The sequence below is a fragment of the Blennius ocellaris genome (genome assembly GCF_963422515.1).
Source record: "Blennius ocellaris genome assembly, chromosome: 18".
In the NCBI taxonomy this organism is placed as follows: domain Eukaryota; kingdom Metazoa; phylum Chordata; class Actinopteri; order Blenniiformes; family Blenniidae; genus Blennius; species Blennius ocellaris.
The window spans coordinates 18,545,313-18,559,602 of NC_137667.1; the positions used below are offsets into that span (position 1 = coordinate 18,545,313).

The 14,290-nt window shown below is 46.0% G+C and overlaps 1 protein-coding gene across 1 annotated transcript in view; it reads right to left on the reverse strand.

Annotated features, from left to right (window-relative positions):
- Positions 1-5,616: 5,616 nt before the first annotated feature.
- The window catches only part of LOC308143475 (unconventional myosin-VI-like), a 122,415-nt gene continuing 113,741 nt past the window's right edge, over positions 5,617-14,290 (reverse strand). The window contains 2 exon segments of the mRNA XM_080514298.1: positions 5,617-7,158; positions 7,779-7,997. Of these exon segments, the coding sequence (XP_080370424.1) occupies positions 6,959-7,158; positions 7,779-7,997 (419 nt within the window). The 3' untranslated portion in view covers positions 5,617-6,958.

The window sequence follows — 14,290 nt, forward strand, 5'->3', positions numbered from 1 at the left end:
GGCCACACGAGAACGGTTCACATAAATGCACCGTTTTTGGCTGATCTTCAACACGAGGCGGCGTTTTAGAAGCTCCATAGTGTTTGTTTTTTGTTTTTTTTCAAACACGGGTCCCAGAGTGGAGAAATTGTAAAAGCCCGGCCCGTCTGTGACGGCTGCACGGCAAAGACGATCACCTGTGGACAAAAGATGACGCGATCGCCGCCCCTCTCCTTCCCACCGCGATGTCGTCGAATAACCACAACAATGGCGGAGAACGTGCTGCAGGTGGCGCTGCAGAAGCTACTGATGCTAGCTGGAGGAGGAGCATCGACCTATAGAACTCAGAGAAATCTTGAACTCTATGAGCAGGAGTCTACTTCTAAATTTCTATGCGCTCCGTGTCCTCTTCTGCATTTTTCGGTGTATTCGGCGCGTCACAGCGCCCCTAAAGGCCTGGCGTGTGTACTACGTGCCTCTCGAATCTCTTGATTACGAGATTTTAACCGGGACTCCTGCTTCCTCCAGCCACTCGCGGCGCCGACCAGCAAACCAAATGAGGTGAACAGGAACCTGCTGGTTTACTGCTGCTTCTGCTCCTCTGCAGTCCACTCCTCAGTCTGGACGCTGGATTAGAACCAACAGTAACAGTGGTAATGAAATGTGGCAAATCCAAGGCACTCCTCCTCCTCCTCCTCCTCCTCCTCCTCCTCCCAATCCCCAGTGAGTCAGAAAAGCTGCTGGAGTCTGAACATTTCAGGGGTTGGTTTCTACATGAGAAAGTCATCAAATATTCATGAGGAACAAGGAAAAACAAAGAAGAAGAGGACGACGAGGAAGAAGAAAATTACTTGAGCGTGTCCTTGGCTTCACGTGCGAATCGACTGGATGTCAGGGAAATGAATTTCCTTTAGCCTCAGGTCATTGGAAATCATTATGCGGTTCACTTGTCGTTTGTGGCCACACACACGTGAAAATGTGTTCAGTGCGAGCTGGATTTCCTGATTTAAACCCTCGGAACACGAGAGGGAACAATAACACGCAGGGCTCGTCAATCCGTCACAGGCCATCAGTCACCCTCGCCGCTCGGCCGCCCCGAGCCTCTGGCCTCAGGACCTGGACCAGACCAGACACGCAGGGAGAACGTGCAAACCAGGTCCACAAAGTAAAAGCTTCCATTGAACAATTGGAGGGAATATTTTGGAGTGGACACTCAGAGACCCGGGACACGCTGGCACACAGGAGAGACGACTGTTGGACCTGAACCTGAAAATCCCCCGAACACCCGGACTGTGAAAGTGGCTGAGATTTTTGTTCAGACCAGAATCACCCACAAGGGGGCGCACACTCAAAAAACGTGAGATTTTAACTGTTTTGTTGTCGCTAATGACACAAACCCACAGCTGCTACATTTAGCATTTAGCCCTTATCATAACGGGGCTGGTATAATTGTTAAACTCCATGTGATTTACAAATGATCCTTTATTTTGAAATCTCCTGTGGCGAGGATGTCTGTCGACGGCTCCACTGTCATTTCTTTTATTTTTTTATGTGTGAGCAAAGGATGCTATGGCTATGCTATCACCTCTCTCTCTCTCTGTTTGATTTTTATTCCTGATGAATTTTAAGAATTGATGTAAAGTCCATAAGAACAGCAGGCGACGCCTCCTTTAAGAAACGTTTCATCTCCAGTTTGAGGAAGTTTGACAGAAGCAGTTTTCCAGGTTGTTTACTCAGCAAGCAGCGACGCTAACGAGCAGCCAGGCGATTTCCCTGCTTCCTGCACGCCTCCCAGAGAAATGTTAAAAAGGTGTTTGCGGGGCTGCCGTGCGTTTAACTGCCTGCAACCTGCAGCTTCTTATTAAAAACAAACAGACTGTCGTGTGTAAAAATCGTAAACAAGGCGCGCGAGAGCTTCGCGCTTCTCGCCGCCTTTTATTGCACCTGAAGGGGAACTGAGAGTGTAAATAAGAAATTAAGAAACTCATTAAGTCTTAATCAAACGAAAGGTCGGCGTGAACGCTACAGTTATAGGAAGAATAAACAGCCAGAAGTGAAACAGGAAGTCGGAAAGTTACAGGAGAGAGAAGGTCTGGATGGATGGATGGATGGATGGATGGATGGATGGATGGATGGATGGATGGAGTTCATTAAAATCAAGACGTCCCTGTATCTTGCATCAGCAGTATCGCTAGTAGCTTTGATTAGCATTAGCAGCAACTTCCGTTGTGTTCTGGGAGTCTGTTTCCATGACAACGGTGCTCAGAGGTACTGAGAATGTCACTTTTTGAAAACACTCTGACTTCATCTCCGTGGAAACGCAGGGGGGGACACAACTTTGTGATAACGCTCCAACTTGTGGTCGGTCATGAAAACGACGCCGTTTGCTGCATTTCCGTCGTTTTGAAAACGTCACAGTGAAACTTCTGAAACCAAAACACAAAAACGACGCGTTTTTAACGCGAGACGTTGCCGCGGCGAGAGGTCCGCTCCTCGTTCCGAGAGCGGCGCATGTTGGGAGCTTTGTCTTGCTTCCTTTGGCTTCGTTTCCCCGCAGCGCCTTTGTTTTTGCACACATTTGCAGCGTCTGCAGATCCTCTCCCGATACCGCCGCCGCTTCCTTTCCTGCCCCGCGAGGCACAAAGACGCCGTCACCTGACTCAGTTCTCACTTCCACAGGCGGCGAGGCGGCTCCTTCCTCCACGGCCTGGTCAGCTAGGAGGAGGGATCCAGCGATGGCGGCGCCGGGGAACACAGCAGGAGGTACGAGGCCTCGCCGGGACGCTAATCCCACAAAGGAAAAGACACTCGGGGGCAAATCAGAGCTGATTGTGTGATTTGGACAAACTAATCTGTCGTGCCAGTCTGAGCCCAGAGTGGATCAACGCTGCTGCTGCGTGTGTGCGTGTGCGTGTGTGTGTGTGTGTGTGTGTGTGTGTGTGTGTGTGTGTGTGTGTGTGTGTGTGTGTGTGTGTGTGTGTGTGTGTGTGTGTGTGTGTGTGTGTGTGTGTGTGTGTGCGTGTGTGTTTTTTAAGTAATTAAACCTCCCAGAGGACGGAGGAGCAGAGCGACTAACGGTCCGGGCCCACGTCTCACTTCGGGGTGTCGATAAGTCCGAGCCTCTGCTGCGCTCTGATTGGCCGACGGGCTGCGAGGGAGGTTCAGCTGCCTCTCGTTCAAAATCCACCAAAAAAATAAAAGCTCACGGCTCCTCGACACTTTACCGCTCGGCACACGGAGCGAAAGGACGGTCGTCAAATTAATTCTCATGAAACAAAAATTAAACGGCTTTTATCTTCCATTCATGAACCATTGATAAACTCCAAATGAGGTTTTCCAGCGGGGACGTCGTAACTGAATGTATCTGCTACATACTTGGATAAAACACTAAAAGGACATGAGTGGAGCCTGATGCAGAGGATAACAAGATCATTTCCAGAGTCAAAGTTCCCTTTAATATGTCCTTTAATATGTTCAAACTCTTTCACCGTCTTTCTCGGTTAATAGTGAGACAAACTTCACAGTATTGAGAATCAAAGTAAGAACCGCGCCTTTGAGGCAAAAAACTCAAATAAAATAAAATGTATACATAATTCACTGTTTTGAGGATAAAAAAAGTCTCCGGATGCATTTATGCCTGGATTTCTATTAAAACATGTTCTTCCTGCTATTGAGCATTAAAGTCTGGTGGTTCACTGTATTTTCCACACAATAAGTCTCAACCTGGATGTAAAAACAGGAAATAAACAAAGAAACCCATTGGAGCCGTGAGCGAGGAGGTTTGACCCCCGATCTACTCAGTGACGAGCTGGAATCTGTAATACGTTGGTTCTTTAATTAACTTTGAGCTTCACGTCAACGTTCTTGATGTTTGGATTTCTTTTTTTTTTAATCACCTTTCATGTTTCTTTGCTGTTTTCACTTCCTACCTTCAGATCCTTAAAGGTATAGTAGAGGATTTTCTTCTTCCGGGTGGATCATCAAAATAACTGGTCCTCCCAATTGTCAATCATTCTGGTGATATATGACGTAAGCCCGTCGTACGTGCTCGTCCCTGCGCGCAGCTCACTCCACACGGTCCTCATCATGCCGGTGGCCGACCCGACGCATTATTCTCGGACATTTTTACACAGTTTCACCCCCTCTGGTGCAAATCTTCTTGTAAAGTGAGCTTATGTGAGCGATGCCGACTTGTGACTTGTAAACAGAGCGTGCACGAGGAGAACTGGGCTCGTGCACGTCTCTCGCACGCGTTTTAGTAGGCGTTCCGTCCCGGGAGCAGGTACAGCGTTGCGCATGCGCATTTTTTTCAAACGGTGGAGAGGGCGGTTCTTTCCTAAAATTCCTGAAAATCCTCCTGTATACCTTTAAGTGGATTATTTTTCCAGCCGTGTTGCATCGTGGGAAACGTAGTCCCCCCCGAGCAGAGAAGTAACGCAGCCTTATGTCTCTCCAGACCCTGAACCTGGACTCGGCAGCGGGAACTCCTCCAGGCCTCATTCAGTAATCAGATTACAAATCGGCGACGGAGACGAGGACGTCTCAGGAAGAAAAACTCTTAAAAACCACGTTCAGGAGTGAAAACAGACGTTGATCCAGGTCAGGAGCTTCGGCCGGCCGGACACTTTCTGGACTCCTGCAGAGTGTGTGTGTGTGTGTGTGTGTGTGTGTTTTGGGGGGGGTCAGAGGTCAGCAGGAGGACGTCTGACCACAAGCTTGTCTAGTTGTGGTTGCTAGATGGACGTAGCGGTGCACCTGAACCTTACACTCCAGACTGAAGATGCAGTAGAGCCCCACGTTGAGCAGAGAGAGAGACAAGAGTCTCACCGGGGGATTTTCAACTGTCTGAAGGAACAAACCGTCTTCACTCCCTCTCTCCTCTTTTATTTAATCATTCCTTTGAAGAAAAGAAAGATCATTGTGAAGTGCAGAACGAGCTCAGGACCAGTGATGGCTGCTACTGTAACGCCGGTTTTAAGGTAATAACTCAGAAATATGTTGATATTTCACATGACGTTCGATTGTAGTGAAAGATGACTTTCTTTTTCTTTTCTTTCTTCTCATAACCTGTGAAAACGACTTCTGGGAATCAGTTAGTCACATTAACCTTCCAGCCAATTAGAACGTCAAATGACCACAAATGTTACATTTAACCATTAAATGTCGGCCCACTTCCTCTTTCACCTCTCATGTAAATAATATTCCTTGTTCTTCACTTTCATGTTAACTTTTTTTTTTTTTTTTTTTTGCTGCTTTTGTGTGTGTGTGTGTGTGTGTGGGGGGGGGGGGGGGGGGGGACAACCCTGAAATACCAAATCGACTGTAACAACAACTTTTCTTACAAGATCATTTCTGTGTCGAGTTTCACAAACAGGAGCTGAAATACAAACTGATCCAGAAACTGTGTTTGATCTCTTCTTCTTTCTTTTTTAATTAACCCTTTATTAGCCAAGTCATGTTATTTGGTACCTCGTGTTCTTGTTTCTTTCAACTCTTAATTATTAAACAAATTAAACGGTGGATACTGAGTTGAAAAGTGACGGAGGTGAAGAATGTGAGGTCTGCAGACGGAGGAGGAGGAGGAGGAGGAGGAGGAGGAAGAACAACAGCAGCAGCAGGTGAGTGAAACATGGAATGCATTTATTCATCAGTTAGAGATCAGCGTTAGAAAAACATGAGGGCGGACATGAAGGCAGTGCTTCCCGAGGAATGATTGTGACGTGTGGACGAGGAATCGCAGCAACTTCTTCTTCTCCTCCTCCTCCTCCTCCTCCGTTTGCAGCCGGAGGTCAGAGGTCAGAGTGGGAATCATTTTCAATCTCTTCTGACGGGAGTCAAACAAACATGCAGGTCGACGTCGGACCGTCTGAAGGAGGGAAAAGCTCAGGGAGGAAGGAAACGTCACAGATTGTCCTTCGTTGTCTGGGTTGTTATTTACACCAACAGGCCCGTAGCTTTTTCCTCGCCGTCATTTCAGTTATTGCTTCTCGTTCGCCGCCGCGGAGAAAATATTCAGTGTCGTCGGAAGTTTCCAGTTTAAAGGTTGACCAGTGACTCTTTGATTTGGTGAAACGACTATAAGAGACGAACAAGCCTGGAGACGTCGTTGGCCGAGTGGTTCTACCGTGGTTTTATTTCGTTTGTTTCGTGTTGATCCCAAACAGCAGCAACGTGTGGACTCGCGCTCCAGCAGTTGCATAATTATTTCACATTTTCTGCCTCAGAAACTAAATCAGCAAGCAAAAGATTTCAAAACAAAACAAAACAAAAAAAAAAAAAAAAGAGGAAAGGAAGTAAAAACCTGACGTTTGGTCTGAGACTCATTAACTTGGGCAGAATCAAGCGACGAGAGGAATCACCAAGCAAATCAACGAGGTCTCGAGTTACATTCGACTGGAAGAACAAAATGGTCCCAACAAAGGAAAACAAGAAAAAAAAAAAAAGGTGTGATTTAAGCGGGAGTGGAGCGATGGAGTGGCGGAGCGCTGCCTCCTTGTGCAAGTTTGTGTGTTTGCCCTGGAAGAATCAGCGAGACGTCAGAGGAATCATCAGGAATGTTTCATTACTGAGGAATTTGACATGTTGCAGCTTCCAACAGCAGCACGAAAAGAAAAGTCCTACTTTTTTGGCGATTAAACCCTGTTAAAGTAGCGTTAAGGCCTCGTAGTTAGACTCGGAGACGTGTTACGGAGCGCAGAAACGACCGGAGGCGGTGGTTTAGTTTGATTTTTCTCTGCATAGGGGGGGGGGGGGGGAGGGGGGGGGGTCAAACACGAAGCTCCGCCCCCTTCGGAACAGAAACCCATCGACCGCAAGAAAGAAAGAAATCAAGAGGAAAGTGGAGTCAAAGAAAGAAAAAAAACGCCCTGCAAGTCGCAACCTGGTGCAGCGCGTCTCACGCCGTCCGGCAGGTAGCTGGTGCATTCGTCCCTTTGTTTGCAGCGCCGGGCCAGGCCCCGCCCCCTCCTCCTCCTCCGCCTCACTTGAACATGCTCTGCAGCATGGCGGTGGCGTAGGTGGGCCGCGCCTGCCGGCTCTCGATGGCGCTGCGGAGGTACGTGACGCCGCCGCAGCGCTCCCAGATCTCCTCGAACTGCCGCGGGAGGATCTCGGCGCCGCGCTTCCTGGACAGACCCGTCTCCTCCAGGCTGAGCTCGCACATCTCCATGTCGTCTTTACCTGGGCGGAGGGACGGAGCAGCGTCAGACCGGCACCGGAGGAAACCCGCTTGAAGCACACTGACCGTTCAGGATCAGGCTACAAAGTTTGGGGTTTAAACGGCAACAGCAGACAAGTGTAGTTTTCATGCCGGGCCACTGGGGGGCGCTGCTGGTTGTTTCTATAATGAAACTACACTGAGAACAACACGTTGTGAACATTCACGATGGGAGAACGCCCACATTTGTACGGACAGACAATCCGAGTCGGATTGATCGCGACTTCAGAAAAGTTGTATTTTCTCAGTTTTCTAAATGTTCCGCCTCAGAAGCAGTTTTCAACGACTTGCTTTTTTTGGAAATGCGACAAAAGTTTTGCGTAACGAAGCTCGAGAAGTTTGACGGTCTCTCATTCATTCATTCAGTTCACAAGTGGTGATGTCGTCACGTCACCATGGCAACAGACCACAGGTGAATGAAGACGAATGAGTCGAGGCTCCACGCGACCGACATCTGACCGTAAGATTGTCACTATGAAAAACAGATTCAAATATTTTTCAGATGAAAATTTGTCAGTTTCAAAAATAATTCATATTTTCTTTTTTTAAAAACTTGCGAACGTGACACACAAAGCAAACTGACCTGCCACCAGCAGGATGGGCTGCTTGTCGGGGTGCAGCTCCATCTGCCGGGCGATCCAGGGCCCGTCGAAGTGGGCGTACCACCAGCCCTTCTTCTTGCCCTGGGGGTCTTTGTACTGGTCGCCCGGCCGGATGAAGGGGATGCGGAAGTAGCGCTGCTGCCGGTTCATGGCCACCTCGTACTGCCGGGCCGGGATGGGCGGGGCCGGGTTCTGCTGGGCTGTTGATTGGACACAGACAGAGTCACGACGGGCGGCGGCGGCAGCCAGTCGGTGAGCCGGGCTAACGTGCAGCGTGGGGAGAGAGGTGGCTTCTGGGAAACGTGTCGGTCTGCAGACCCGCTCCTGTTAGCAAACCTGCCAATCGGCTTGTAGAAGCTACGGTGCGTTCAAGGGAGGAGAGATCGTTGGAAATTCCAAATTTCTCTGTCTGAGCTGCTTCTTAAGGAATCATTTTAATGTTTCCAGGATTCAAATTAGTTTCTAAAGAGAATTTCTTGAAAGAAAAATATGCCGACTCAACTTTTTAGTTTTTGTTCATAATATGAACCCTAAATAGTGAGTGAATTTTGTCTTTTGACTTCAAATTAAAGAAACACATTTCCAGATGTATCTGCATTTGCTAAATAAAAGTAAATGTTTTGTATTTTTCCCAAATGTGTGATTCTTTTTCAATCATATAGATGATTTTTAAAAATGTGTATTTACTTTTAAATGATATTCAGTGAGAAATGTACTATAAGCATTAACCTCAAGAATCAGTTGGAGCTGAAATGTCTTTTTTTGAGAAAAGAAACAAAAAGAAAAAGGTTTTATTTTACAAATTGATTGTTTTCCAGCAAAAAAATTCCTATAAATTTGTTTAAACATTCTTTGACATGTGAATTTTTATTACATGTAAAATTGAAAAGGTTTTATTTTTTTTCTCAAACAATTTGAATTTGAATTTGTTTTTGAATTTAATTCATCAGAAACTTTTAGAAATCAAAAGTCAATCTTGAAACAAAACAAAATTATCTCATTTTGTTTTACAGCATTCAAATGATCAATTGTAGCTTTCACCATTAAACAATATGGTGAAAATAATCAACATGAAGAGACAATTTCTTCATGTTCATTTACCTATTTTTACTGATTTGACTGTTATATTATTGTTCGTTAACTTTTATAGCAATCATTTCAAAAAACCTTTTCTTTGTTGTAGCTCTTCGTGTGATATGACTTTTATTAATTGTTTTAAATGTATTGATTACATGCTATATTGGGGATTTGAATAAAGATTTTAGAATATGATACATTTTTTAAAATTTTGTATTCTGTGATGTTTTCTAGTAAGAATGTTGGAAATTTGTACGTTTTTTGAGTATTAAGTGGGGAAAAAAATCCATATTTCGGGGGGAAAAGGTTAAAAAGTTATTGCTTAATTTACCATGTTAATCTGGAAAACGTTTTTGTTTTGGGGAGTCTGGCAAAATATTTGAATTTTAAAGCATCGTCTTCCATTTAGAAATGCAAACAAATACATTTTTCTCATAATTGAAAGTTTTTTTTGTTTTTTTTAAAAAGTGGAAATATAATCTCTTCCTGTACGATTTTAACCCAATAAACTCAGTGAACGTGAACATTTGAACTTCACAGATTCCACCAGGTGTTAAACTTGCGGCCTGTTGGATGGCGAAGCCAAGCGAACGCCGGCGGTTCCTGAACAGGAGCAGGAAGCAGCGTCGGGGCGAGTGGCGTGACGCAGAAACTGTGAAATGTGGGAGAGACACCAGGCCGACGATCACGACGCGCCTCTGAAGTTCATGTTTTACCAAGCAGAGCTCGTTTGGGAGTAAAAAGTGAGCGTCGGAGGCGTCTGCTGCTGGTGGGCGGAGCTGCTTTCTGCCCGCTGATTAACCCCGAGTCCCGCTCGCCGCCCAGGACCAAGGTGAAGGACCGAAGACGCTTCGGGTGAAAATCCTCCAAAATCTGATTAATTACACAAATTTATGACTTTTTCCTCATGCAAACGAGGCTTTTTTCAGTCAACATTCACCTGCAGGTCACATTAGTTATTAGTGAGGCCAAGAATTCAATACGCGTTTGAATTAATTCCTAATAAATCTTTTACAAAGCCGAGAGTCTTAATTTTTAGGTTTTATGAAGCTTTTTTTATGAGTGAAAAACACTTTAATACAAAATATTATATCTTCAGTATGGATGCAGCATCGGCAAGTAGTTAAAAGTCAGTACTGGTACTTTCAAGACGAGATCACAACATAAGTCATGAGAGGCGAACCGGCGAAGGTCAAGTTTCAGCTTCACTGAACGACTTCTTCCTGGATTTGACCCAGAAGAGCCTCAGTGAGCAAACGACTGGAGCTGCTCTTTGAAAAACTAATATTCTTCACTTTGAAATGTTGGTTGTCAAATTTGAGGGGAAAAAAAACCCCAAAACAAAACAAGTACATTTAAAATCCCTGCATCATCGTCATTGACAGGTTTCAGAGTCAGAGGTTATTTTTTTTTTGGTTTTCAGATTTCCAGCAGAGGTGAAAAGGTCCATTTGTCGTCATGTTTCCAGGAAGAGGACGACGTCTCCACTCCAGCCGCACTTTCAAAACACTTAACTTCACACTTTTCATCCACTTTATATTCTAAAAGCTCTTTACAAGGCCGGTTTACTGACGCAAATCCTCCCCAGACTGATTTAAACCACGTTTGATATCGGCTCAGCTTTTGGAATACGAAAAGTTACCGAATGGGAATTCCCCACATTTGACGTGTGATTGTGACAAAAAGAAGCAAGTGAATTTTCACACAATAAATTGGTTGTTGTTTTGAATAACAAAAAATAAATGGAAAGACGGCTCATTATTGTAGCATGCTAGGCTAATAGCGTCGTAGCAGACGTCAGTAAAAACTCCAATTCAGGAACATTTTCTTCTGTGTAGAAGAACGGTAACCTTTTCTTTTAAACTTTAATATTTCACGGCTTCCTTTCTGTCACAATGCAACAGTTGACTTTTTGGTGCAAACTTCAGGATGGAGCTAAAATACCGCTTCATTTTTTTAAATCAATAATTCAGTTTAATCCATTTATCATATTAAATATGAATTAAAACCAATGTTGGCCAATTTTACAAAAGCGAACAAGAAGTTTAATAACGGTGAGAAATAACTAACGGGTGTTTATATTTATGTGCAGGCAGATTTCATCCTAAATAAAACTATGGAAATAATGATGCTAATTTGACGGAGAGATTCAAAAGAAATAAAAGAAAAAGGAGAACGGAGGGTTGGGAAATCCCACCAAACAGATTAATTAAATTCAGGGAGGAAATCAAAGCTTGTTCTTCTAATTATTTGTTTGTAAGATGATTTTGTTAATGAGTTTGAAAGGCGAAACCTCTCTGCTGCCCCCTGGAGGACACCCTCTGTACTGCAGTAACACCTCCAGATGTGTATCTCAAGGTCGACCTACAGTAAAGATATTAGATATAGAAAGTAGAGTGACGGAGTAGAAACAGCCAGAGGTTTTCGTCCATGTCGGCTCCAATTTTCACGTCGGTCCTGCAACGTGACCGTCTCTCCTCTTCCTGTCGACGCCCAGGAAACCCACTCGTGTGTTTCACGCCCCGTGAAACACACGAGTGGGTTTCATGCAGGTTTTCCCCGTCGTCGCTGCAGGAGGGTCAGTGCAGATCGGAGCGGCGCCCGTTCGGCGGCGGGTCGTGAAGCGGGACAGATGTTCACCGGGCCTCCGAGTCACTCGTGTGAGACATCAAACATTTGCATCTTTCTACAAGAAGTGGCGACATAAGGAGCTGCAGACTCTACAAATATCAGCACGACGGTGAATCAGCTCGCTGCGGGGAAAAAAAAAAATAAAAAATTCAGCCAGACGGTGCGTCTTATTTTCAAGTTTTAAAATGAAGAAATCGTGCGAGAGCTTGAATTCTCCAGCAGCTGAGAGATTCATGTGTCAGAATAGTTTGTCCAGAACCAAACACCTTGTTAAAAATGAGTTGGTTTTTGTTTTTTTTTTCTTTCCCGCAGCGTCTTGTGACCATCTGTTTGAGACGGAAGCGTCGTTCTATCATCACCCGCCAAACGGCACCTCCGACCACCAAGGCAGGCGAGAAACTGAGGAAGAACCACGCCAAGAAACTCAACCTTCGTCTAGCAGATTCTACCAGAAGGAAAATGAAGGACAGTCAATAAAAAAAAATAAAAATCAGCACTACTTGTTCAGAGAAAGAAGCAGAAATTTAGCGATATTCCTGAAGAGGAGCACTTGAAATGAGCTGGTAGCAGGATCCAACCCAGGTCGCTGATTGCTGCTTGTGGCGTGTGAGGAGGTTTGGATACTAAAGTCTTGGAGGTGAGCCAGCAGGGGGTCGAGGGGGACTTCAAACTACATACCAAACAAGGACTGAACCAACAGCTTCGTCAAAGTACCGGAAACCTTCTGGGAACTTTGGGTCTTTTAACGGCCCGCGCTGATGAGCCGCCCACACGGGGAGGGGCTCCGGTGTGTCCACCGTCTTCTAACTGTCTTCTAACCGTCTTATGACCGTCTTCTAACCATTGTCTGACCATCTTCTGACCGTCTCCGGTCTTCTAACGGTCTTCTAACCATCTTCTGACCGTCTCCGGTCTTCTAACCATCTTCTGACCGTCTCCTGTCTTCTAACCATCTTCTGACCGTCTTCTGACCGTCTCCTGTCTTCTAACCATCTTCTGACCGTCTCCTGTCTTCTAACCATCTTCTGACCATCTTCTGACCGTCTCCTGTCTTCTAACCATCTTCTGACCGTCTCCTGTCTTCTAACCATCTTCTGACCGTCTTCTGACCGTCTCCTGTCTTCTAACCATCTTCTGACCGTCTCCTGTCTTCTAACCATCTTCTGACCATCTTCTGACCGTCTCCTGTCTTCTAACCATCTTCTGACCATCTTCTGACCGTCTCCTGTCTTCTAACCATCTTCTGACCATCTTCTGACCGTCTCCTGTCCTCTAACCATCTTCTGACCATCTTCTGACCGTCTCCTGTCTTCTAACCATCTTCTGACCGTCTCCTGTCTTCTAACCATCTTCTGACCGTCTCCTGTCTTCTAACCATCTTCTGACCGTCTCCTGCCTTCTAACCATCTTCTGACCATCTTCTGACCGCCTCCTGTCTTCTAACCATCTTCTGACCGTCTTCTGACCGTCTCCTGTCTTCTAACCATCTTCTGACCGTCTTCTGACCGTCTCCTGTCTTCTAACCATCTTCTGACCGTCTTCTGACCGTCTCCGGTCTTCTAACCATCTTCTGACCGTCTCCTGTCTTCTAACCATCTTCTGACCGTCTCCTGTCTTCTAACCATCTTCTGACCATCTTCTGACCGTCTCCGGTCTTCTGACCATCTTCTGACCGTCTCCTGTCTTCTAACCATCTTCTGACCGTCTTCTGACCGTCTCCTGTCTTCTAACCATCTTCTGACCGTCTCCGGTCTTCTGACCATCTTCTGACCGTCTCCTGTCTTCTAACCATCTTCTGACCGTCTTCTGACCGTCTCCGGTCTTCTAACCATCTTCTGACCGTCTTCTGACCGTCTCCGGTCTTCTAACCATCTTCTGACCGTCTCCTGTCTTCTAACCATCTTCTGACCATCTTCTGACCGTCTCCGGTCTTCTAACCATCTTCTGACCGTCTCCTGTCTTCTAACCATCTTCTGACCGTCTTCTGACCATCTCCTGTCTTCTAACCATCTTCTGACCGTCTTCTGACCGTCTCCTGTCTTCTAACCATCTTCTGACCGTCTCCTGTCTTCTAACCATCTTCTGACCATCTTCTGACCGTCTCCTGTCCTCTAACCATCTTCTGACCGTCTTCTGTCTTCTAACCATCTTCTGACCGTCTCCTGTCTTCTAACCATCTTCTGACCGTCTCCTGTCTTCTAACCATCTTCTGACCGTCTCCTGTCTTCTAACCATCTTCTGACCGTCTCCTGTCTTCTAACCATCTTCTGACCGTCTCCTGTCTTCTAACCATCTTCTGACCATCTTCTGACCGCCTCCTGTCTTCTAACCATCTTCTGACCGTCTTCTGACCGTCTCCTGTCTTCTAACCATCTTCTGACCGTCTTCTGACCGTCTCCGGTCTTCTAACCATCTTCTGACCGTCTCCTGTCTTCTAACCATCTTCTGACCGTCTCCTGTCTTCTAACCATCTTCTGACCATCTTCTGACCGTCTCCGGTCTTCTGACCATCTTCTGACCGTCTCCTGTCTTCTAACCATCTTCTGACCGTCTTCTGACCGTCTCCTGTCTTCTAACCATCTTCTGACCGTCTCCGGTCTTCTGACCATCTTCTGACCGTCTCCTGTCTTCTAACCATCTTCTGACCGTCTTCTGACCGTCTCCGGTCTTCTAACCATCTTCTGACCGTCTTCTGACCGTCTCCGGTCTTCTAACCATCTTCTGACCGTCTCCTGTCTTCTAACCATCTTCTGACCATCTTCTGACCGTCTCCGGTCTTCTAACC